This window comes from Dermochelys coriacea, chromosome 1 (assembly GCF_009764565.3).
Source record: "Dermochelys coriacea isolate rDerCor1 chromosome 1, rDerCor1.pri.v4, whole genome shotgun sequence".
Classification (NCBI taxonomy): domain Eukaryota; kingdom Metazoa; phylum Chordata; order Testudines; family Dermochelyidae; genus Dermochelys; species Dermochelys coriacea.
This window is the reverse complement of record NC_050068.2, coordinates 227,402,591-227,430,067: the sequence shown is the minus strand read 5'-3', so window position 1 is coordinate 227,430,067 and position 27,477 is coordinate 227,402,591. Positions and strand designations below refer to the sequence as shown.

The following is a 27,477-nucleotide window of genomic DNA, read 5'->3' as shown; positions in this document are numbered from 1 at the left end:
CAGTCTCCTCCACAAGTGTAAGTCAGTGCAACACTATTGAAATCAATGGAGCTACACTGAATGACACCAGCTGAGGATCTGGCCCCAATTCTACTTTCAAGAAAGAGACGTAAAGCTTAGGAAACTTTCATGTTTGCACTCTTCTATACCCTCTGGTTCCCATGCAAGTTAAGTCATTCAAAGACTATGAAAAGAAGGTTAAATTGCATCAGTTGCAAAACTATTTTTTCTCCCCTATGATCCACTTAACAAGCACTTTATTGCATTTTATGAAAGAGTTTCTTCTCTCTTTAAATAGGCCCTGTATCCTTTGACAAGCTCCCTCTGAAGTTACTGGGTGACTACTAAAACTAGTCTGGCTACCTGAGTAAGATCTAGAATGATTCTGCAAGCTCCACAAGGAAATTTATCAACACATTATTCACCCACAAATGTGTAACTGCAAACTACTTATTATCCCTTCCCTCCTTCCTGAAGCAGTTACACATGAAGAAGAGAAACAGGGATGCCTTTATGTCAGGCTGCCTTCTGGTAGCCAGCCCTTTTATTCCTAACTGAAGGTTTGCTTATTTGTTTCAATTTTTTAAATACTGCAAACATAAGCAACAATCTAAGGGACTGTATCAGTCCATGGTTGGTTCTATATTGTTTAATGATTTAAACATCTAAGAGCCAATAAAAAGTGGAAGGCCCTTCCCCTTTATTATTATTAATTATTTGTGTTACCATACAGTGCATAGGAGCCCTAGTCAGAGACCAGGACCCCATTGTGCTAGGCGCTGCACCAACACCTTACTTCTTGCTGAAGAGGTAGCTCTACATTGAATTTTTAGTCCTGTTTTAACAAACAGAATTGTAAATTCTAGTGTAGACAGGACCCTGGAAGAAACATTTGTCTAATGTTCACACAAAAATGTACAATTACGTTCATTACAATGTGACTACAAAGTCAAGAACAGACATACTCAAAAGGGACTAGTTCTCATACAATAAGCTTTGCCGCTCTTGGGAAGTTTTAACCAATTCCAGAAAGAGAACAGCCCAACCTACACAGAAGAGACAATTTAACATAAAGGGATCTTCACATGTGAAAACTGTATTTTCAACATTTAAAATGTATTTTAAACACTACAAACTTGACACCTTTTACATACAGCATGTTGAACTCATGTATTTACAGTTCTATTTTACAAAATATAGACTCATCTGCAAGAAGCTCTGTCCAGATGGACTGACTTTGATGGGGCTCTACATTGGCACAGGAATTGCCACACTGGAACTGCCAATGGTCCATCTAGTCCAGTATCTGTCTGAGACAATGGCCAGCACTAGATGCTTCAGAGGAAGGTGCAAGAACTGTACAGTAGGCAGATGTAGCATAATCTTCCCAACAAGGAAGCCTCCTCTTAACCCATAATAATTAGAGATTAGTTTTAACCCTGAATCAGGTGGTTTGGAATCCCCTCCAAAATGTGGTCTGACCGCATGGAAGCACTTACAGTACTCTGGATTTATATGTGCCTATATAAATCCATGTGGTTCAGACTGATATGTTTTCAATATATAAGATAGGTAATAAAATCAAGTTAAGAACAAATTATATATCATGTAATTATATAGGGAGTGATACAAGGTAGGGGAGGTAATATCTTTTACTGGACCAACTTCTGTTAGTGGAAGACACAAGCTTTCAAGCTTCACACAGCTCTTCACATCTGGGGAAGGAAAAAGGAATCAGACACTCGGACTTGAAGAAGAGCTCTTTGTTGCTCGAAAGCTTGTCCCTTCCACCAACAGAAGTTGACCCAGTAAAAGATATTCCCTCACCCACATTGTGTCTCTCATATCCTGGGACCAACACGGCTACAATGCCACTGCAATGAACTGTATATAATCATTTATAGTAGCAAGGCAGGTTTTAGCCCCAACTCCAAATGATATTTAACAACAATTCTAGGCAACCAAGACTGCACTGTGTAGGATACCGACTGGTGGCAACCACTTCTGTGAAGCGGCAACATTTAGGGCCCACTCAAGTCCTGTAGAAAGAATCCTATAGGTTTCAACAGCATTTGTATCAGGCCCTTAGTGCCCAATCCTGTAGTCCTTAAATGGAAGGAGAGATGGCAGGTGAGGAGCTACAAAATTATTTTGCTCAGGGCTATTTTGCAGCACCAAATTACCACTTTTTATGACACTTTAGTGAAATTGACAGTGTCGCATCAAATCACATAAGAGTTCTAATTCTTAGGTTGTGAGCAAAATAAAATAAATTCAAGGCGTTTTATTTGAACTAGTTGTTGGATGGAAATAGTCCCATTCTCAAAAAAAAATCCTATTTTAAGGACACAATGGACACTATTTTAAGGACAAATTAAGTTCACAATGAAATGCAAAAAAAAAAAACCCACAAAAAAACAACGCTTTGATTTTTAGGGATTCAGACTTCATTGCTAATACTGTATCAGATACAGCCTGATGTTGCATGAGTAACGACTGAGGGAATCCAACCTTTGGAGAACGACAGGAGAGACGAAGCTAAGGAACAGAAGCAACAATGGGGAATGAAGCAGTTCAACACTTTCAAAGCAGAAAACATACCTCCCAACCTGCCAAAGCTCAAACATGGAACATGATGTGCAACAGAAGATCCAAAATAAGAAACATACAAAAATTATTCCTGCCAGGAAGTAAAAATGCTGTAGGATTCTTTCCTTTAGTGGACGTTTACTTTCTGTAACCTCAATTTCATGATTCTTCGTTTCTGCTGTAAATAATTTCAAACAAAAAAGGGAGGGGAACGTTACATTAGTGTGGAACAGAGGGACTTGTGGGATTAAGATTAATGGTGTTCCTGGAAATGAAGTACAGTTGAGAGATATGGAATGAAAACTGCCTTTTTTGGAAAATGCAGCATCTCTATTTCCCCACCCCTCCCAAGTGGCTGCCGTGTCAAATAAAACGCTATTGCCTGCCCACGTGTTTGCAAAATACTTTATTATTCCCTTCCAGCATCTACACCATTCTCAAATGAGCACTTTGTATAAATTTAACTTGATCATCAAGAGGCTTAGCTGCCAAACAGAATTACTAGAATCTAATAATTAAAACAAGGATGGTGATTGCTAATCTAACGACATATACACAGATTTCCTAATGCATGTAATTACAGCACTTCTGTAATGGGTTTTGGGTCTTTTTTTCCCCACCTCTTAATAAGCCAGCAGCAAACAACAAGAGTGACAGATACAGCATCACTGCCTGGAAATCAATCAATCATGGAATAATTCCTCAATGGGGTTGTTTAAACATGACAATCAATTTTAGGATTGAAAGGATCTCCAAAGAAAACCTGCTTGGTCTGGTTGGTTTGTTGATATGTCAGTTATTGGTTGTATACTAACAACATAGTGCTGTGTGGAACAATAAGGAAGCCCTGATCCCTAACTCAGTGATTGCTAATACAAGTACTGTAGCTGAAACAACAGAAGTTTAATATTATTTATTCTTCAATTTTCCTCATGTTTGCTGTTGTTGTTTGGACGTGCTTATCTATACAGCCAAGGCACCTAGTTATACCCATCAATATCACCATCCCAATTTACCATACAAAAACCTTTCTAGAAATCTTCTTAACTGACCCTTTCTGGGGTTACCATTATAAAGGTGCATATATCTCCTCTGTTCTCTACCACCACATTAATTATTAGCCACTGGTACAGTTTGCCTTTCAGATGAAAAATGAAACAGAAATCCGACTCCTGATCATTAAAGAAGATCATATGAATACTTCTTTAACAAAAGTTAGACGAGTTGGTCTTGGAATCATGTAAAAAGAAAAGGAGTACCGGTGGCACCTTAGAGACTAACAAATTTATTAGAGCATAAGCTTTCGTGAGCTACAGCTCACTTAGCTCACGAAAGCTTATGCTCTAATAAATTTGTTAGTCTCTAAGGTGCCACCGGTACTCCTTTTCTTTTTGCGAATACAGACTAACATGGCTGCTACTCTGAAACCTTGGAATCATGTGTATAACTTAGGAAATTACCATCTGCCCACCTAAATTTCCTCTGCAGTTCCCATTAGGTAAGATATTCTTCACATCTGATAATAAAACTGATGAATAGAGTCACTATGTGTCTGTTGTCAGATGGAGTGGCCGCCCACTGAGCCACTCTCTGATCCCTGGTGGCCAGAGCCAGGCTGGGCTCACACCTCCCATTGGAAGCTAAGAGGTGGGACAGGAAGTATAAAAGGCAGAGCCTCTAACTCAGTTGAGTCTGAACCAAGGAAGGGAGCAAGCTGCTGCAGATCCCCGGAGCTGAACCTGTGCTGTGCCATGCCCTGCCCCAGGAGGAGACTGATCCAGGAGAAGAGTTACCAGGACTGCCATTCACCCTGTTCCCTGAAGAGACAGGGGATGACCCCACACCACATATACATTACAGTGGGAGAGTAGGAAGTAGCCCAGGGACAGCCAAATATAGTCAGGTTGTGTTTCTGCCTGAACATCAGATCCCCAATGATATAGTGTGGAACACTCCACCATTGTTAGGGCCCTGGGCTGGGATCCGATGGAGTAGGGTGGGCTCAGGTCCCCATATCCCCTGCTGCCAATCCCACCCATGGGATGGCAGCCTCTCCACCTTAAGCCAAGAGGCCTGCGTCTGTCTGCCAGCACTGGGACGTTGGACTGTTTGGTACTCCATCCCGCCTCAGGGCCTGAGCCTTGAAACTGGTTTGTCTGCCCTGCCCGGGGACCTAGGCTCCTAAAGACCGTTAGACTGAGCTATCCTGCTTAAGGGCCGGGGCTTTAATCCCCGATAGGGAGTAGCACCCCAGAGACGTAGCGAGGCGGAGTGGCCTCCAACTGAGCCAAAGGGGGAGGGACCCCCACTAAAGTGTCATATAACAGATGTTGAGTTTCATCCTTTCAGTGGGGGTAGAAGTGATTCCTGTAAATAGCGTGTCAATCAGTCAGGTCACTAAAATATTTTGTGATCCTTCTGGATAAATTGCACCACTGTACAGAAAGATTACATACAAACTACACTAAAAGGAAGTTTATGTTACGAAGTCAAGCATTAAAAAGTTAGGAGACAATGTGCATCCTTAACTCAGACTCCCTATATATTATGACACAGTCTTTAAATTACAAGATCTTGTACTATTTTTCCACAGGATCCCTGACTCATTTTTCAAGTCCCTACTCCAAAGCATGGAGGTACTAGAATTTCTCAATTGAAAGGTTGTGAGTTTTTTAATTATTATTTTAATCTGCACAAAACTTACTTTCCCCCCCAATCTTAATCTGAGAAACAGCTGAACCATTTTTGCTAAATCTTAAAAGTACAAGAGTAGGTGCTAGGAACCACTGTGCTCTAATCCCTACTTTATCACTGACCCTCTCCATGGCCTTACGCCTGTCACTTAACTTCTCTGTTTCCATTCACCCCATCTGTAAAGCTGAGATAATAATAGTTTTTATTCTGACAGTGGTGTTGTGAGGATTAGTTAATACTTGCAGAGCTGAAGATGGAAAGTTGCATGTACACACACACACACACACACACACACACACACACACACACACACACACAAAGTAAAATTACATTTTTCTAGGCTACGCTTGGCTAAAATCCTTCTCATTTTCTGTAACAGTATGACATTAAACACAACTACATGAGCACAACAGTAGTGACTGATTCATGGTGAATGTATTATAGATCTGTTCAAGTTTAACACAAGTCCTTACTGAACTGTTATCATCTAGAATGGTCATCTTTGGGCATGTTGGATAAATTAAGACATCACACAAAACCTTAATTTTCTCCCGTCCTCTCAATTTGAGTAGCTCCACTAACTTTAATCTGCTTTGGTTTATAAACTAATTTGTTCCAACATTTTATTATTCCTACCTCGTAGGACTGCTGTCAAGACTTAATGGAATTAGAGACAAGTCTGTACCACAATTTCCTCCTCAGGGTACACTGATCTCAGGCTACATCGCCAATAACTCTGCAGTGTCTTGAGTGCAGAAATGTCAGAGCTTCAGGACAGCATAAAAATGTACTTAAGAGCACTGTGAGGAGCTGAGAAATATCAAGTTTAGACTAATCCTATTTAAAACACAGAAAGACAATTGAGAGTTTGGATTGGAGGAGATGCACCCCCAGTTATATATTCATAGAGAAGAGGAGGTGTGCAATGTAGCAGACACCCAGAAAGCGTTAATTTGCAGCTGGTATCAATGTCACACCCTCAGTTTAGATCAGGCAACAAACATTTGTTCCAAGGATATAAAAGCTTGTAATATATCATATTACATAGGAGACTTGGTCTTAGTGGAATTTCTATGGAACCATGGAAAATTCTGGACTGCCCTTTCCTCAACTTCAGGTGCATTTTTCCAACTACCAAAACCACCATTCTCCCCTCCCATTTCAGAAGTCAAACTTGGTTGGAAGAGATCCTCTTCTTCCTCTAGACATGTGTTCCAGATCACCCTACTCCTCTTCACAGCTGTTTCAGCCTGCCCACATGCACCCCTCCCAGCCAGGGGTGAACTGAAGCAGATGTCCCAGGAGGAAAATCTACATAAAAGAAACGGTCAGAGCCAAAGCATCCTCACCCACATGCACCCAAGGTCTGATAGCAGGATCACTGGAGGGAGAAGTGCCACAGAAAGGTCCTTGACCGGGCAAAGCTGAAGGACAACCTTTGAGATACAGCCATAATCTAAAACACTAAATTGATTTGTCTTTAGGAAATTCTGGTGATGCTCTGGATCCTTCCATTTGAATGATTCCCCAAGCCCTCTTTCTCTTAAGCAAAACAAGATTTCAAAAGAGAAAAGAAATAAGGAGTGCAGACAACTAGTATATTAGACAGCAAGAGAGAAAAGGAAACCCTAACACAGGAAAAATTAAAATTGACATATATTGGGATTTTATGGTTTTAACCTTAAAAGATTAAAACATTTAACAACTGAAAGTGAAACAATCCCATCTGCTTGACTAACATACAAGACAAACACTTGGCAGTCAATGCTAAGTATTTTTCAGTAGCTTCCTTAGCTCTTACAGCCTTTTATACATTTCAAATAAGATGGCACAAAGCTCTTTATTTTTGTTTAAAACTTGAAGTTTTACTGAATTTCTCATAAAGGCATATATCTAGGAGAAGGACCCATGAATACATATGGAGAGATGTTCCTAAAACGACACCAGGAAGAGAACAATACACACAGTAGATAAGTTTCAGAGTAGCAGCCGTGTTAGTCTGTATTCGCAAAAAGAAAAGGAGTACTTGTGGCACCTTAGAGACTAACAAATTTATTAGAGCATAAGCTTTCGTGAGCTACAGCTCACTTCATCGGATGCATTTGTTGGAAAAAGCAGAGGAGAGATTTATATATATATATACATACATACATACATACATATACACGCACACACACACACACACACACACACCATGAAACAATGGGTTTATCATACACACTGTAAGGAGAGTGATCACTTAAGATAAGCCATCACCAGTAGCAGGGGGGGGAAAGGAGGAAAACCTTTCATGGTGACAGGCAAGGTAGGCTAATTCCAGCAGTTAACAAGAATATCAGAGGAACAGTGGGGGGTGGGGTGGGAGGGAGAAATACCATGGGGAAATAGTTTTACTTTGTGTAATGACTCATCCATTCCCAGTCTCTATTCAAACCTAGAGTTAATTGTATCCAGTTTGCAAATTAATTCCAATTCAGCAGTCTCTCGTTGGAGTCTGTTTTTGAAGCTTTTTTGTTGAAGGATAGCCACTCTTAGGTCTGTGATCGAGTGACCAGAGAGATTGAAGTGTTCTCCAACTGGTTTTTGAATGTTATAATTCTTGACGTCTGATTTGTGTCCATTCATTCTTTTACGTAGAGACTGTCCAGTTTGGCCAATGTACATGGCAGAGGGGCATTGCTGGCACATGATGGCATATATCACATTGGTAGATGCGCAGGTGAACGAGCCTCTGATAGTGTGGCTGATGTGATTAGGCCCTATGATGGTATCCCCTGAATAGAGATGTGGACAGAGTTGGCAACGGGCTTTGTTGCAAGGATAGGTTCCTGGGTTAGTGGTTCTGTTGTGTGGTGTGTGGTTGCTGGTGAGTATTTGCTTCAGATTGGGGGGCTGTCTGTAAGCAAGGACTGGTCTGTCTCCCAAGATCTGTGAGAGTGATGGGTCGTCCTTCAGGATAGGTTGTAGATCCTTGATGATGCGTTGGAGAGGTTTTAGTTGGGGGCTGAAGGTGATGGCTAGTGGCGTTCTGTTGTTTTCTTTGTTGGGCCTGTCCTGTAGTAGGTGACTTCTGGGTACTCTTCTGGCTCCGTCAATCCGTTTCTTCACTTCAGCAGGTGGGTAGAAGTAAGAAGGAAGTAGGAAGTCCTACAACTACAATACCCACCTGCTGAAGTGAAGAAACAGATTGACAGAGCCAGAAGAGTACCCAGAAGTCACCTACTACAGGACGGGTCCAACAAAGAAAATAACAGAACGCCACTGTTGGGCCATTAGTAATTTGTAAGAGTATCCTCTCATTCTGCATCTTGTTTTTTTCCTTTTCTTTACTTTCACACGGGTCCCCACATCTGTACCCTAGAGTTCAGAATGGGGAGGGAACCCTGACAGCTCCTTCATGAGCTATTTCAAAGGAATGCTGAAACTGGAAGGGCTACACAAAAGATTTGAGATTTAAGGTTTGCCAGTCTTAGAACCATGTTTTATACAAACGGGGAAAACAAAACCTATCAACAAAAGGAATGCAGTGCCCTGTTCATTTCAGTTAATAACTTATTTGTCTTGCATAAGATGCAAGGCTACTGGATACCTATAGTAGGAGAGAGAAAGTTTCTATATTCAGCCCACATTCAAGCCAAGACCAATGTCTGTCCTTATGTAAATTTAGAACTAGTGTTTCTGTGTTGTAACTCACTTTCTCTCACCTGAGTCCCAAGAGCCAAGCTTTGATCTGGATGAGGACTTTCCCCAAACATCAATATTTTGCAGTCTGAGATTTTGTTTAGTTCCTTTAAGAGCAAGCACCCAGCTACAAAGTTTGACTCAGGATCTAAATTTTCCTCAAGTCAGGGATAGGGTTGCCAACTTTCTACTCACACAAAGCCGAACACCCTTGCCCCACCTCCTGCCCTGCCCCTCCTGAGGGCATGCCCCTCCACCACCCCTTCTCTGAGGCCTCCCTCATCTCACTCCATCCCCCCTCCCTCTGTCGCTTGCTCTCCTCACCCTCACTCACTCATTTTCATTGGGCTGGCTCAGGAATTGAGAGTGGAAGGGGGTAAGGACTCCAGCTGGGGGTGCAGGCTCTGGGGTGGGGCCAGAAATGAGGAGTTTGGGGTGCAGGAGGGGGCTCTGGGCTAGGGTGCGGGAGAGGGTGCGGGTTCCATCTGGGGGTATGGGTGGGTGCTCTGGGATGGGACCGAGGGGTTTGGAGGGCAGGAGGGGAATCAGTGCTGGGGCAGAGGTGCATGATGGGGAGCGAGGGCTCTGGCTGGGGTTCCCGGACAATGGGAGCTGCGGGGGTGGCGCTTGGGACGGGGGCAGCGTGCGGAGCCCCCTGGCTGCCCCTATGACTAAGGGCCAGAGGGAGGACATGCCACTGCTTCCGGGAGCTGCACGGAGCCACAGCAGGCAGGGAGCCTGCCTTAGCCCCACTGCATTGCCAGCCGGACTCTTAGCAGCCCGGTTGGCGGTGCTAACCAGAGCGGCCAGGGTCCCTTTTCGACCAGGCATCCGGTTGAAAACCGGACACCTGGCAACCCTAGTCAGGGATCTTCAGAGCTAAAAGCATGAACCTCTATAGCTTAATATATAGACCCCAGCCAGTAGTGGGGGCAGTAACAGACTTGCATCCCCTTTAGATCAGTGTGTGCAAAAGTACCCCTGTATTCACATCCTACACACCCCTGTAGTAATCTTTGTATGAAATATGCCTTCTGAGGTTTCATTTGAAAACTAGTAACTCGCTGGTGAATAACATCACAGTGAAACGTATGTAGAAACAGTATATGTAAAGTTATGAATTCTTCCTGTAGGATGTTATTAGGAAGTGTTCAAAACTGGACAGCCCTGCCTAGGCAAAAGTTGTTAAACAGGATGATTCTAAACAAAAGAATGTGTTTACCTCAATTTACATACAAGTAGTAAATAGGGTCCTCAAAACAGCAGGGGGAGGAGATGGCAGGAAACTGAACAATTTGCACTTTAGCAAACAACTGGGGGAAGAGCGAGCATGGAGCCTCCTTCACCACTACACTCCATTTCATCTGCCTCACTGTTTGGGTAAACTATGATTTGAGAGGTAACCTTCAGAAGAATCCACTTCAAAGGTTCACTGGACTATAAAAGAAAGGGGCAGAAAACCCTAAGTTCTCTCTTTCACCTAAAAGGACAAAGGCACCAGCATTTTTGGGGCTCTCAGAGATCTTGACCAAGGAAAAAGTCAGTCACATCTTGCTGGGAGACCATGGGTGAGAAAGGCTATCTTAACAAAGCCTTGAACCAAAACTTGCTAGATTACATTTTAGACTTTTAGATGTGTGTTTTCACTTTTATTTGCTTGTAACCATTTCTAACTATCTCTTAGACTTGAATTCATTTAAAATCTTATCTTCTTTTGTTAATAAACTAGTTTTATTTTTAATCTAAACTAATCCAGTACTGTGTTTAAAGTGAATTGTTTGGGAACTCCAGTTAGAGTAACAGAAGCAATGAGCCTTAATATCTGAACTGTCCAGGAGAGGACTGGACATTGCAGAACATGCGTTCTTGGGAAAATCCAGCACTGGAGTGTGTTGGGTCGCCCTGCAAGTAGTAACCCAGGCTGGTGAAAGCCAGACTGCGGCTGTAGACAGGCTGCTGGGGTAGGGCTGCTGAACCAAGACTTTCTAGCACATAGATACTCAGGGTATGACCTGGATATTGATAGGCTGGTTGGGAGCAGCCCAGGTTGGGAGATACAACAGCAAAGCATTGCAAGGCACCCAAGGATGCCGAGCAGGTGGTGACAACCCCTCACTGGTCTGTATTGCACCCCAGAATGTGACAATGGGGCACAGAGAGGGACATAAAAACACCAACTAAACAGTGGATTGCAAAATCATAATGGAACATTGGTCTGTCCAGCATAGCCTCTTCCCTTCTGGGGTTGACTTGGCTTCAGATGAGGCTGAAAATTACCTTTCTGCTCCCAAACCACAGCTAATTGTGCAAAAGCAATTTCTGTTTTTTCAACCTAACTAATGTAACTGCAAATGCTACTACCTTTCTTGCCAACAGCTAAACTATCATACAGCATCCACTAATATACATTTCAGGAGATGTGAAATTCATCAGATTGTTGAATGGTAAACAGTTTTGGGGATGATTCTGCACAGATTGTAATCTTATCTGTTAAAATTCAAGGGCAGATAAATAATGACTACATCTTTTAATTGCCACATGTCAATACCGAAAGAAAACAAGCACTTCATAAATATCCAGTTGTGCCTTTGCTTACTTACAGGATGGCCCAATTCAGTTTTAAATGCCATAAATCCAGAAATTATCAGCACTGTTGATGTTAGTAATCTACTTCTGAATTTTAACAAATTGAAAGAACAAATGTTATCATCCAACAAATACGCATCCTTTCAATGCAATCCAGTTTTATGCAGATCTCGTTTAGAAAGACTGATGGATGGGGAACGATATATTCACCAATTTATATACAAGTTTCATATTGCTAGTGCATCTTTTTGTCAGATACAGGTTTAAGTTAAAAAAAAAAAAAAAAAAAAAAAAAAAGACTTCCCTCACTGCCTGGGCTTAAGTCCAGTACGCAGAGTTTGGGGAAACAGAATTCTTGCACCTACAGATTACAAGACTATCAGAACAGCTCTCTTGCCTGTTTACTACATATTATGTATATATATAGCATTATATAAATTTATTCTTGCTCCATGTCTGCTCAGTCACTCTCCTCCTAAGAGAACACCAGTCATGCAGACCACACCAGCTGATGCATACTGCGATCACTTTCTTGTGGAAGTGGGATTTGATGCCCACATTTTCATTTTCACACAAGTACTTGTGGGAAAGCACTTTCAAGGCATCACTTTAGGCATTGATGAGCTGCCAAAATCTTAACTGGTTCCCTAAAAAAAGTTCTGATTTAAGGGGTGTACCACAGTATGTATTTTTTGTACCTTCTCTATAAGAAGTGGCAATGCATTGAGTCATTGGGAGTCATACTTAACAATTAAAAAAAAAGTTTACATGTTTATTAAAATAGAAACAAAGTATTGCTTTATTAAACGCATATCAACATAACGAACGAGGCAAATATGACCTCGTTAATAAAATAATAAACTAGACCAGGAGTCGGCAAACTTTTTGGCCTGAGGGCCACGTCAGGGTTGCAAAATTGTATAGGGGGCCGGGCAGGGAAGGCTGTCCCCCCCAAAACAGCCTGTCCCCGCCCCCTATCTGACCCCCACCCACTTCCTGTCCCTGACTGCCCCACCCCCTTACCATGCCACTCAAAGTGACAGGAGCTGCAGAGCTGCTTAGCAGTGGTCCAGAGCACTGGCACCAGCGGCGTGGCACGCTACGCTGAGGCTCTGCAAGAGGGGGGGAAGGCCTGGGAGGGGCTAAGGGAGCCTCCCCGGCCAGGAGCTCAGGGAGCCATAACAATTTTTAAACAACCAGTTCTAAAACTGCTTCAAAATTTAACCACCGGTTCGTGTGAACCGGTGCAAACTGGCTCCAGCTCACCACTGACTTTAGGGAACTGGAGGTATGAGTAATACAGTATTTCAGAAGAACTATACTCTTAGAGGAAAGATCCAGAATGTTTCACATCATTTATGTTTTGGATGTATATTTTCTTTGCTATATGCTGGTAAATATCCTGCCACTAAAAAGAGGTGACACAATCACAGCAGCATTTTCCACATAAGCAGAAATATCTCTAAGGCACCTAGAATTGCCCACCCAATTAAAATGACAGAAATGATCCAAATTCAGCTCTTTACTTTGTTTTAAGTAGAAACAGTGCCAGTAGCTATCTGAGTGAGCACATGACAATCATATCTGAAGCCTCATTTCCTCCGTCTTCTAGCACAATGAAACTGTTCTAATGTGGAAGCTAGAGATGGTCATTTTAATCCAACATAACACATTAATTATGGCCCAGATTTTCTAATGTTACTTAACTTTGGGTCCCTCAAATTTTGGGTGTCCCACAGGATACACAATTAAGAAGGCTTATTGGAAGGATGCTCATCTCTTTGTAAAAATCAGGCCCCTTTTAAAAGTGTCTCAGGTTGGGTCACTTTCTGAAAATCCTGACTTACAACAACTGGGTGCTTGATGTAACGTCTAACAAATTGAGTCTTGAAGATTTAGCCCACACAAATCTAGATGTTTGTATGACACAAGAAATGCCGTTGCAGACTTCCTCTCCATTGCAAAATTACTGTGCCTTTTATAACGGGTTCCCTGTTTCAACAAGCCTCAGACACACAAGGAGGAGATATTTCCTTAAGCAGTTCCTAACCTTTCTGGGAACCTATCACAGGAGAAAGATTGGCCAGTGCACACAGCACTGCAGCTTGCACAGTTATGGATCTTTACAGCATTGAACAATCCCCTTGACAGCACTGGTGCAACTCTTTTGTGCTGCTGTCAGTCTAAGCACACAGAGAAGAGATGGTACCTCTAAAGCTTAAACACCAAGCAGGGCTGCATATTAAACAAACAAACAAACAAAGAAATACCCAGTAACTGGTTGGTGGAAGTGATCCTTATGGTTTAAAAAAAAAAAAAGTAATTGACTGAACATCTGTGCCAAACCAACACCACTTGGAAGAGAGAGACAACACTGCCTGCCCTCAAGTGCTGATCCCTTTCCCATTCTAAGTCTGCAAATTCTGGGGAGAACTTCTTGGATCTAAAACCATGACTACACTCTGCTGGCATTTTAAGAGCCCCTATTATGAAGCAGCCATTACTGTTTGTTAGCTGCTTAAATACACACACTCCATTTTCAGTTTGATTTAGCTTCACTACTCTTAAAATGCAATTTGACTTGCATTTGAAAAGGACTTAGACAAATTTAACAAAAACTCTGCACATCTCAAGAGGTGGCTGAGTGAACAGAGGCACTGTGATCCAGGTGCTGAGGTGCCGGACTAGGATACAGAAGACCCGAGTTCTCCTCCCTTCTCTGCCAGTGAGCTTGTGTGTGAACTTGGACAAATCACATCTCCTCTCTGTGCCTTTGTTTCCCTTCCCACCCTTTGTCTATCTTGTCCATTTACAGCATAAGCTCTTTGAACAAGAGGCTATCTTGTTCGTGTGTGTACAGTGCCTTGCACCATGAGGCACAGATCTTGACTGAGGCATCTAGGCACTATTGTAGTACAAAACTAATAAACGGCAACAATTTCTTTCTGAAATGCAGTATTCACATATACACACAAAACCAAATTTTCAAGAGTGGCCACTGATTTGGGCTGATACACCTCAGCTCCTACTGGTTTCAGCTGGAATTGTTAGTAGCCTAATTTTTCAGAACACTTACAATTCCAGCTGAAGTCAATGGAAGCTGATCAACTCAGAAAAATCAGGCCCAGGTGCCCCAACTTCAGCACCAAAAACTGACACCCCAAATCACTAGTCACTTTTGAAAATTCTGACCCTGGCATCCAGTTCTGCTCTCACTCAAGTCAATGGTGAAAAAACCTCCCATTGATATAAATGGAAACAAGATTGTTGTGAAGAGTTTTGAGCACAAAAGTAAATAACTTGCTTAATTACAACCTGTTTTCTTCCACCTGCTGCTGTATGACTTTTCAAAAAGATTTAACTATTTGGGAAGCCTGAAGGGGTAAGTAACAAGTCATTATTGTGCTATAGGAAGACAAAAGTCATTTCAAATCAGGGTACATTTAGAAGTACCCATCATTCAAAATCTTTGAAGAATTTTCATTGACTTTTGCAGAAATGCTCTCTTTTCCTTTCAAAGTAAGTTTGACAATTTCCAGGCTAAGCAAATGTTGCATGTTTAGATCTTAATTCTTATTAGCACAGTTTAGCATGCAGGGGTCTGAGAGAGTTCAGTTTGCAGATCAGCTACAGTCTCATGGTTGTCATCAGAATGAGATCTGTGAAGCAAGAAAGAACCAGCCTACTCTTATTAAGTGTTTTTATTAGCAAATTGATTATCCAGCAAAATAAAGCAATAAACACTGCAAGATAACAAAAGACAGAGATAATACAGAACGTCCAACAATAGCATTACTCACATAGCCTGTGGGGGGGAACCCTGAAATAGGTGAGATGATCAACAGGAAATTATCCGTATCGTGTGTCTTAGGCAGGTAACCAGTTTTATAATGGGTTACGCTAACAACCACTGTGTATTATGCATATTCACGATGAGGTCAGCCCCATTTCCTTATCTGAACTTCCAGACCCCACTCATGTTTGGGTTCCTAGTTTCTGTTGGCTAAATAACCATGTGCATCATGCTTGTTAGCATATTGATTAATCACTTGCTATAGCATTATTGCATTTGGACATCTGCAAGTTTCGCTGACACCCATTTCTTAGCAATCTCCCAAAATATTAATAATTGTGATTCTGTAGTTTGTTAAATGGTGAAATAAGAAATCTGTTACCTGCAACACTTTATCTTGTGGCTTTAAGGTCACTCATCAGTTAGTTATTTGGGTCAACTAAAATTCAGGCCTTAGGCCTTGGTTATTTTGGCCAACCTATCTGTCTTACAGGCTTGTGGCCTGCAGTCCCTTGCATTACAGCATGACTGAATACTTATATTTTACCTATGTAACCTGAATATACCTCACCACCAGCTACACAAGGTAAAGTTATAAGGGGCTAACAATATGAGATTTAGAAAATGGAACCTAGGAGCAACTTTAACTCCGAAGATGCCGCTGCCTTTCTGCAACGATGATTGTGGACTTCAACTGGATCATGTGGGTTGAAGGAGAATGATCAGATAATCAGATGATGATTCAGATAAATTTTCAGCAACAGCACAGGGGAAATACTCTAGGGTGGGTTTTTTTTGTGTAGCATGACAAACTACAAAAAGTGCCTCTTTAAATCCCCTCTGTAATTACCTTCACTTTACTACCTTTCGACTTTATCTCTAGAATTTAAAATAAGAATGCAGAACTCAATGCTCCCATTTAGTTCAGTGACTAACGAAGCACTGAAATATAGATCTGTTATTTCCAAAGCCTTTGTGACTAGTCACCGAATATCACATGATCAGTACTATGAACTCTAGGCATAGCACTCAATCTGGGGCACATCACATGATCATGGAGAGTACAGTAGGCACCAAGCTGATACATCCTGAAGGATGGCACTTTGTAAATTGCCCTCACTCTCCTCTTGCTACTCCCATCTTCCCAACCCTTCAGCAAAAATAAAATAGAAGTTGGACTTATAGGGGCACCTTGTGTTGAGAGGTGAATTCAAATATCGATTGGTGTGCTGAAGTATTTTATGCGCCTCTAGTTGCCACTGGTCTGCTGCTTGTGGCCATTCCTCCCCTTCTGCAAGTACCTGAGATAGATAAGATGGGCAGGACTTCCATTACCAGAGTACCTGAGCACCTCACAATTCTTACTGTATTTATCCTCACAACATCCCTGTGAGGTAGGGCAGGGCTCAGAGAAAGGCTAAGGTCTTGCCCAAGGTCACACAGGAAATCCGTAATAGAACAAGGACTTGAACACAGGTCTTCCAAGTGCTAGGCTAGTGCTCTAACCACTAGACCAACTTTCTTCTCTGTAGGTATAACTGTCTTCACAGGACTCTCACCAATATATTCCTCCCTACTCCCTCTGCGCTGCTACCAGCGCATAGCAACCAAGCACTGGACAAAAGAACAGACATAATGACAAACTAACAGAGGGGAAAAAACACCAATCCCACTATGGGCCCCAGATTTATAGACTGTACCTCACTCAGACAGAACCTCTTCTGCACTTTTGCACAAAAACTCTTCCAAGTTTTGCCAATAATCATCTTATTGAATTGAAATGGTGTCCCAGTCCAACCTCACAGCGAAGGTAGTTGCCTCATATACAGTGTCCTGACAGATACAGGTCTGCTCAGCAACAGTGTTGTGCCTAATTTTCCCAGCACCATCTGGAACAAACCAAATCAGAAGGACTTTTGTTCCATCTCCTGTTAAATCTCATGCACAAGGTTAGCCTAAATCAATATCGAAGATCTGGACAACCCCAGACAGATCCATATTCTCAGACTGGGTCCATCTATATGGATAATACAGAAGTGCTGCTTTTAAAAAGCAACAAATAATAAATAAAACAAATTAAATAGGTCAACAAGGATCAAAAAATTCACTTCACCCTAGTTTGTTTGTTTTTTATTGGGTGGGGCGAGGAGGGGAGGTTATTATTATTCCTGATGTGGTGCCCCAGCCATCACCTCCTACATTGGCCTAGTGCTTGGGACACTCGTCAAGCCTGTTAGGGTAGTTATGATACAATCTCCCACTAACCGTTCAACAAGGAACACTAAATATGGACTATTCCATCACAATTTCAGGGCATATTACAGTATTCTGACTAGTTTTCTTTAAATTAAAGCAAAGTACATAGTGCTAATGAAAGAATAATTCCCCAACAGGAGTTACACCTTTTGTCAAAGGGACAAAAATATGCTCTTTGTTCTTATTTAGGATTTCTAAAATTCAACAAATTCAGAACCCTGATTGTCAATATCTGAAATCAACCCGGCATTTGTCTTCCAATAGCAAGTAAAAAAAACTAAATAGCAACAATTCAGATCCTGGGACATTTCAGAGGCATCCAAAGTGCATCCCATGAAGATCTAAAATAATTTGCCCAAATCTTTAATACAGAAGTGCAGCCCACGTGGAAATTACAAATTTCATTATGGACCCCAGCCAGTCAGACCAAGAAAGAGCACTGCAAATGGGACCTGTGGTCTCTGTATTAAAGATGCCCATAGTCAGTTCCACTGTATGCAAATAAGATGTGGCCCTCTGGTATTTCAATGTGGTGCTTTGGTGGCACAATGTTTGGGCACCCTTGTTCTAAGAGAAAGGGTCACTCCATTCAGGCCATCATTAATTAGAATGAATTTTCTCACAAAAACAACCCCTGAAACAGTCCTATGGCAAATGTAAAGCTGGACTCTGATTATATACGACTCTCCTTGTTTACACAGAGCTTTAGCTATAAGTTGCATTGTGATGAGTTTGCTGTTTCATAAGACTCACCTTGGTCAGAAGAGATTTACTCAGGCAATAGCTAACCATGAGTGACCCTTCTCTGTATTTTCCACCAAATGCATCCGATGAAGTGAGCTGTAGCTCACGAAAGCTTATGCTCTAATAAATTTGTTAGTCTCTAAGGTGCCACAAGTACTCCTTTTCTTTTTGCGAATACAGACTAACACGGCTGCTACTCTGAAACCTTCTGAGACAATAAGCCTATAATCTCTAAACAGATTACTTAATTACACTGCACACCTTTCATTATGGAACAGAGAATGGAGAATTTTATGGAAAATAAAAACAATTCCTCAAAACCCTTTAAGATGCACTTGACTGGATCTGTTCATTGAAAAGAATGATGTTACTTCCACATACAATTATCCTCCATATCCATTTGAACAGGGGGAAAAAAAAAAAAATCAACTCACCACTGATTGTAAGAATTCTGAGGGCACTTCAGAACAAAGAATACTTACAGGATGGTTGGGGGGGGGGGGGGAGGAAAGGAGACTATCCTGGAAAGCAGTGAATCTGGAAAAAGATTTGGAGGTCATGGTGAATAATCAGCTGAACATGAGTTCCCAGTGCGACACCATGGCTAAAAGGGCCAATATGATCCTTGGATGCATAAACAAGGGAATCTCAAGTACAAGAAAAGAGTTGATTTTTTCTTTTGTATTTGGCACTGGTGCAACTGCTGCTGGAATACTGCATCCACAATTCAAAAAGGATGTAGATAAACTGGAGAGGGTTCAGAGAATGATTAAAGGATTAGAAAACATGCCTTACAGTGATAGCCTCAAGGAGCTTGCTCTATTTAGCGTAACAAAGAGAATGTTAAGGGGTGGCTTGATTACAGTCTAAGTACCTATATGGGGGACAATTAAATAATAATAGGCTCTTCAGTCTACCAGAGAAAGGTGTAACTATAACACAATCTAGTAGCTAGACGTTTAAGCTAGACAAATTCAGGCTGGAAATGAAGTATACACTTTAATAGTGAGCGTAATTAACTATTGGAACAATTTACCAACATTTCTGGAGAATTATCCGTCAGACAATTTTTAAATCAAAATTGGCTGTTTTTCTAAAGGATCAGTTCAAGGAATTGTTTTGGAGAAGTTCTCTGGCCTGTGTTATATGGGAGGTCAGTCAAGATGATCACAAAGGTGCCTTCTGGCCTTGGAATCTGTGCCTCTAGAAGAGCTGTCACCACATCTGTTCTTTGGGGTAGATGAAAAGGAGGTTGCAATAGGTAGGGATTTGTCAAACTTTGAAAATCAGTTGATGTTAAGAAGCCTGGCACACAGAAGATCTATGGTGATGAATATTATGCAGAGTCTGACTTAAAAGTGATGCATTTGAATCCAACTCAGGTCTGTAGTAAGTGAGAATAAAGACACTATTATCTGAAAGCTATTTGGTTATTGTGACATAAGTCAGTGATCTTAGTCCAGCTCCTAGTTCATGTGTTTACATCACAAAAACTACCACCATGGATTGATTGCACTTGTTTCTGGTAGGGTCAGCAGAGAGGCACTATTTTGAGTGGACATGGAAAATGAACCACCCTCTCACTATTGGAGACAGTCCTTCCAAATCAAGGCTGATGCATGTAAGCAATGTAGGATTCTACTCTGGCCCATGTTATGCATATTCTTTGGACAAAATGAAAATCTGTCTCCAGAGCTGTCAATCTGCCATTGTTCATGAGCAGGTCCCATGTTAATCCCGTCTAGATTTCCAGGACAAGGCTCCGATGATGCCAAAACTTTAAAGTACAAGAAAGTCTGGACTGATCTATACCTACTCCAAGGATTATTGGAGAATCAGCTAAAGGCACAAGAGGACATAAGCCATCATGTTCAATGAACAGTTCCAGAAGGAAGAGTGCCTGAGGTTGAGGCTACTATACAGCACCAAAACCAGTGCCATTCCCAATCCAGTATATAGTGCTTATATCACTAAGTAAAGGGTGAAAGACTACAAAGTCCAACCTGATTAACCTACCTGCTGAGGGCACTGGACAACGATGTTGTCACACCCTCTCCAACTCCTCTCGGAATTTGGGCCACTCTATTATATTAGGTTTCAGAGTAGCAGCCATGTTAGTCTGTATTCGCAAAAAGAAAAGGAGTACTTGTGGCACCTTAGAGACTAACAAATGTATTAGAGCATAAGCTTTCAAGTGAGTTGTAGCTCACGAAAGCTTATGCTCCAATAAATTTGTTAGTCTCTAAGGTGCCACAAGTACTCCTTTTCTTTCTATTATATTAGAAAGCTTTCTGCAGCGTTTTTGTATGAATGCTGAGAAACAAAACTACTCATCACATAGTGTTTTGTGATAGACAATTAGCCAAAGCTAAGAAGATAGTAGTGCAAACAGTATTTCTGGGGTATGTATCAAATGCAGTACATATAAAAACACCAATAGCCATCTCCTCATTCTATTCGTGCATGTCCCCATTAAAAGAGATAATTTCTTTTTATTACTAAAAGTGGTGGTTAAGCAGCAGTAACATGCGTCTTTTTGCAAAGTGACACATTGACCTGAAAGATATATATTTTTAAAAACCTCCTTGAGTTTGTTTCCCCAGATTTATGTAAACCCCTCAAGCAATTCAGATTCCATTACCTTCACCTCATCTTCAATTGATTTTTGAAAGGGAGGGAGAGAGTATTATACTTTTCAGACATTCAACTCCTGTATAATATTACAACAACAGGCCAAGAGACACTCACTTAAACCTACAAAACCAGAATTTTAAAACCATGTTCTTAAAAAGGGCTCCCTTAAAATTTCCTTACTCTGTTATTCAGACGTTTGATTTTAAGAATTTAAAAACAGAACTTATTTTTCGCCATGGATGCATTTGTATTTCACTCATCTTAGGCAATGAAACTAGATTAATTTCACTTTTGTTTTAGTTTGCCCAGTATCAACTTGACACCTCTACAGAGCAAAGTCTACCATATCCAGGATAGCGCCCTGACTGTGTGTTACAGCATTGTCTTTCCTGGGTAGATGGGACCAAACTGTTCTGTGGAATCACGTTATCGTTCAGCTAAAACCTAAGCAAATTGCACCTTCCTGCAGGAATGAAGTTTGCTACACTTCACTAGAAGTGTGTGAATAACTGATTTTTCAGTTCGCTAGCAATTCTGAAAATATTTTTTCCTTTCTACTTGTTTCAGGTCAACCTGAAACCAACATTTTTCTGAATTTTTGGGAAATTGAAAAGTTAGAAAAATATGTTTCAGGTTGAATGTTTCATTGTGATGTGGGGTGTTTTTAAGCTTTTTAAAATAAAAGCAAAGGAAATGAAGGGCTAGATTCACAAAACTGAGGTGCTGATGGCAGCAATACCCACTTATACACAATGGCCCTGTGGTTAGGGACTCACCTGCAATGTGGGAGACCCAGGAGATCTGTGTTCAAGGCCCTGCTCCAGAGACAGGATTCAAACCTCACATCTCAGGTGAGTGTCCTAACTACTGGGCTATATCCAGGAGAGGGAAGGGGAGGGGGGGCATGCATCACCACCATTGCCATCATTTTCTGAATGGTGCTAAGCCCCCTTGTGAATCTAGCCTGAAAAAATCAAAATATTTCATTTTGGAAATGTCAGAATGGTTAACTGTGACATTTCTGGAAAAAATTTAACTGAAACAATTCACAAAAACCACACAACTTCTCAAAAATGTTTCAGTCGATCCTCATTTGTGTTTTTCAGTGAAGAAAGTTTTGGCAGAAAAATTTTACCCAGGTCTACATTTTGCTCCCTCCAGGCGCCCACTGCAGGAAAGCAGGGTCATTTCCCAATGGGGCACCAGAGGATTTTAAACGGATTAATAGAGATCCTCCCCCTTATTTTTCCCTTTGATATCACAATGACCGTACTTAAGAGGTTTTTGAGCTGTTGACCTGACTTTCCCTGTCACTTATACCAGGGATGCCCAACCTATGGCCTACCCGAGCATTTCATAAGGCCCACAGCCTGCTTCAGCACCATATACTAACTGCCAATTCATTAGCATTTTGTTGTCATGTTTACATTATTTTAGTTTACACAAATGTGTAAACAGACAATACTGTACACAGAAACAACCTATCTAAATACATACGAAACAAACAACTATAAATCAGTACAGGTAACTTTAAATCTTATTAAAATATATAGAATCTGTTTGGCCTACCCAAGGCTGTGCTTAGGTTTATTTGGCCCTCCTGGGTAAAGTCTGGCCACGACTGACTTATAGAATCATAACTGGAACAGTCATTAGTAACTTTGCTTTATTACAACCCAATTTCTTCAATATAGCCTACCTGCAAAACTTCAATTAATGTACCTATGTGAAAAGTTTCACCTGTCTTTATTTATTCCACTGCAGCTGAAGCTAGAAAAGTGAGTGGAATTAACCACAGTAAACATTTACCACAGGTTGCGATAGATTCTCCATTACAGACCAATTTAAATTCAGATTGGATGTTTTGCTACAAGAGGTGTTCTAGTTCAAATAGGAATTACTTCAGTGACATTCTGTGGCCTGTGCTATACAGAAGGTCAGACTAGATGATCACAGTGATCCCTTCTGGCCTTACTACTGCTTCATCATTCACGACAAAGGAAAGGTTGACACGTGCTGAATTTCATAAAGGACTCCATTTTTAATTGATGTTAATTGCTTTATGAGTTAACAGACTGCCTTGTACATTCTGAGAAAATTCATTCTGCATTCAGAGTATGGGTTCCAAATTCAGCGAAGATAAATTTAGGGAAGAGGACGGTACGATGAGATTGCCTACAATGGCACGTGGCCCATTTGTGACTGCTAGTAGCAAGTATCTCCAATGGGACAATAGATGAGGATGGCTCTGAGTTACTACAGCAAATTCTTTCCCAGATGTCTTGATGGTGGGTTTTTCCCACATGCTCAAGGTTTAATTGATTGCCCTATTTGGGGTCAGGAAGGAATTCTCCCCCAGGTCAGATTCTCAGAGACCCCGGGGTGGGGGGAGGAGAGGGAAAGAAGGCAGTTGCCTTCCTCTGCAGCATGGGGCACAGGTCACCTGCTAGTCTGAACTAAAATAAATGGTGGATTCTCAAATCTTGATTTAAAAGAATACAAGTTACAGAGAACTTCAGTAACTTAGCCAGAGGTTATGGGTCTTACAGAAACGGCTGGGTCAGGTGCCTTGGTCTGCAAGGTGAAGGAGGTCCGACTACCTAATCAAGATGGTCCCTTCTGGCCTTAAAGTCTATATTGTATTTTTAATCCATTACAAAGAGATTGAATTCCTGCTTTAGCAAAGTGGAATTCATCCTTAATTACAAAAGTAGTGGTCAGCGCCTCCATACATCATCTATGAGATTTATATTAAAGAATCCTTCACCATGCTATCTAGGTACCAAAGACCAGTGGAAGACTCCCACAGAGGAGTGTGCATAAGAGACACTGGGCAAGATTTAAAAAAAATAAAAATGGGTGCCTTAAAAAGTTAAACTCCTAGATTCACAGTTCCGCTCCTAAATAAGACCCTCATTTTCAAAATGACTGAGCACCCAACAGCTTCCACTGAGGTCAACCATGAGCAACTGGATGCTCAGCATTTTTGAAAATTGCACCACTTACTTATTTAGTGCCTCGCTATAAATGTAGGAGCCTAATTTTAGGCACCCATTTTTTTTTTAAGTCTTCTTGGCCCTTGTTCTTTATCATCCCTTTGGTTCAGCTGCTTTTACTGGGGATTTGTATATACACGTATATTCATTCACCCCCTCTGGGAAGAGGGATTGGCCAAATTTTTTGAGGACAGTAAAATGACAGGTTCCAATACATGCTCATCATCTGTAAAATTTAAATTTTGTTTATCTCTATTTTTTTGACAGCCTTGTTGTTGAGTTCTAATAGTGCAGGACAGCATCCTAAAAAAACTCCAGAAGCCTCTATTACTGTTTTGGGCACTTTTTTTTTTTTTTTAAGAAAAAAAAGAAAAGAAACCACAAAACCCAACTGCTCAAGAGATAGATAACAACAACAAAAGGACAAGCTCTTATTATTGGTCCAAGACCATGTCTGTCAAGTTCCAACCTGAAGCTAATTTTTATGACCGAGTTATAAACTCCCTGAAAATATTGGTTTGCAATGGAAAGCGTGACAGGCCCATAACTACAACAGCATGAATGGGGCTCTTCTAATAAACAAACTAAATGGAATTTTAAATGAACTGCCATAAAAAGGTTATTTACCTCCAAGCAGCTTCATCTTGGAGTTGTACCCTGGATCACTGTTCTCCATAACGCAGCAGCCAGTGTAACAAATAGATATAATCACCTTCCTGAGAGCCCGGGAGGTTTTTTATAGCACTCTTACAGGAAGGATTGTAAGATGCAGTAAAGGGTGGGTTGTGCTACGTTATGCTGGAAGGGAACCTGCATGAAAGGCTGGATCCTGCATTGGCAATGGTGGGAGCAGAATTAGGCTCTGGCTTCACACAGAGCCAGATTTCCAATTAGACACAGAAGGCACGTGCCTTGGGGTGCCAGTGTTCTAGGGGCACCTAAAAGTTAAAAAGTTAATACATACAGCTCCCCTGAGGATGGCTGAGCTCCTGGCATGGGTTGGTGGCCACCCAGCATGTGGGGTTGGGGTGGGGTGTGCGTCCGAGTCTGCCCGCCTGGGGGTGCTGTGAGCCACGGCCAGGTGGGGCGGCTGCTGAAGGTGCTGGGAGTGTCCCAGACTCTTCCCAATCTCGGCCTCCCTGCTGCCTCCACCCCGTGCCGGGGAGGAAGAAGTAGGGATGTGGCCGGCGCCCCATTCACTTGCATGGACAGAGCCGGAGCACGGCTGCTGCGCCAGGCTGCGGGAAGGATGGAAGACACGTGGGGACCATTCACCCTGGAGAGAAGTAGTCCTCCCCCCCCGCTTTGCCTGGGGTGGGTGGGCTGCACCCCAACTCGGACTAAGAGCGCTGCATGTAGCAGAGGGTCTCGTGCCTTCCTGGAGAACCTGTGTTTATATTTCTTTGTTTCATGTTTTACAGAAAACACAAAGGTCGGCTGTAGGCAGGGGGGTGTTGAAGATGCTTTGCCTGGGGCACGTAAGGTGTAAATCCAGCCCTGGCTCTGCACAGCATCTAAGAGTCACTCCATCTCCAGCCTTCATGCCAAGACACCAATTCTCATCTGTCTAGGATCTTATACAGCACCTATCAGAGTGATAGCCAAGTGCCTCTTGTTCTAAATATCTATGCTCTATTCGTTCTCTCAAAAATTGAGGCTTGTTCCTTGCTGTCCTTTCTTCTCCCATCTAACCTCCTTCCAAAACACAGCTTCAAGACTATCTTTAAAATCACATCTCCTCAGCTTCTCCACCTTAAATTCAGAGTTCTCACTTTTCCCAGCACTATATAATTCCATCCGTTCCTAATACAGGATTGCCAATTTCAAGAGATCAAAAATCATCAGATGGACCCCCCCCCCCCAAAATCAGAAGATTTACACAAAAAAATCATGATATTAAAAAAAAATTATACTGTGTTTTTTAGGTCAGCCTCCTGATTTCTGATCTCCCCCTGCCCATTTCCAGGATGTGTGCATGTGATAATCAATGTTGCCTACTGTCCAACATGTACTGGATAAGGCCATTTTGGCCCCTGCTACAGTAGCCTTCACCCCCACATCTACCCATCTCCTACCCAACAACTAATCCTGTCTCCCAGCCCGCCATTAGTTCTGTCCCCACACAACCCTTCCTCAATTCAGTCCCTCCATCATCACCACCCTATCAACCCCCTGCTGCCCTCAGTTCACCCTCCCAGCACTCTCCCCATCTGCTCAGAACCCACCAGCAATAGAGCCCCCCACCCTATCAGCCCCCGGCCATAGTTCAGCTGTTCCAAACTCACCTCTGCTTCTCTTAGGGTTCTTCACCCTCCCCAGGGTGCAATGGGGTCCCCTCTCCCGCTCCCCAAGCTAGCAGGGAGCAGCCACCCAGAGCTGATAGCCAGAGCTTGCAAGGAGGGGCTCCCACTGTGAGCCCCCAGCGATGTGGACAGAGGAGGCTGACAGCATTTTCTGATTATAAAACATTTAGCTAAAAAATTCCCAACAAGTGCTATTCATACAATCAGCCCAAGCTCACACAATGGGACTTCTCTCAAGACAGTGCTGCAGAATCATAGTGTTGAGATTCATACCTATTGCAGAGCAAATGTTTTAATCTCCCTCCCACCAACTAAAAAACAACATTTTGGCTACAACTTACTTAACTATCAGGCCCAAAGTTAATTAGCAGTATCTCTAACTGTATACTACTACTAATAAATAAATAGGCCAAATAAAAACTGCAAACCACCAAATGCTGATCAGTAATTGTCCATTATTTCTGTTATAGTAGCACCTGGAGGCTACAGTCAGGGCTTGGGGCCCCATTATGTTAGATGCTGTACAAACATGTAGTAATGATTATTATCCTATTTATTTGTGGCTGCACCCACTATGTATGAAGCACATACAATAAGGGATGATTCCTGCCCCATGGAGATCACAGCATAAGGGCAGATGCATGCACAGGTAATACAAAGGCCAGGGAAGAAGCATAGAAAATCCCTTTTGTGTTCAAGTCAAGGAGATTCACTATAAGTAGCACAATAGAAGTAAATATTTAAGAAGGACTTAAAAATGGAAAGGGTTGGGGCCTTGTATGTGTGCTGAGGAAGCTCAACCACACATCTAGGCCACCTGGAAATAAAAGAAGGCTGTGAATGTTTCAGAGACTTGCAATCTAGAGCATTGATCCTGCAGTGAGCTATGTACTGGTACATGGGTCCAACCGCATGAGCTCATAAGAGGATTGGGGCCAAGGTACAAATACCATTTCAAGCTAGGTTTAAAATAAGGGTAAAATAGTTTTTCATATCAGAAACATCTGTTGAATAACAGCTGTTTTTTCTTTTAGTCTTAGTACTCATAATACTGTATGGTCATAGCTTCTATCCGTTAACCTAAATGGATTCAAATGACTTCATAATATGAGAGACTTAGGTTAAGGAAGAATTTCACTGCATTCAGGTTTGTAGGTTACTCAGATTTCAACCCTGGACTCTTATTTCACAACACGCCCAT

The 27,477-nt window shown here is 41.8% G+C and overlaps 1 protein-coding gene across 6 annotated transcripts in view; it reads right to left on the bottom strand.

The window, feature by feature from the left end:
- KIAA0930 (KIAA0930 ortholog) overlaps nucleotides 1-27,477 on the bottom strand; it is a 145,750-nt gene that overhangs the window by 93,555 nt on the left and 24,718 nt on the right. The window contains exon 2 of one of the 6 annotated variants that reach the window (XM_043515369.1): nucleotides 18,826-18,880. The exons of 4 other annotated variants lie outside the window; for them this stretch is intronic. Coding sequence is in view for 1 of the 2 variants with exons in the window: in XM_043515360.1 (XP_043371295.1) it covers nucleotides 3,210-3,255 (46 nt within the window). In the remaining variant the exon portion in view is untranslated. Of the gene's footprint in view, nucleotides 1-3,209; nucleotides 3,262-18,825; nucleotides 18,881-27,477 lie in introns of all 6 variants that reach the window. One more of the 6 variants, XM_043515360.1, reaches the window with a different exon arrangement.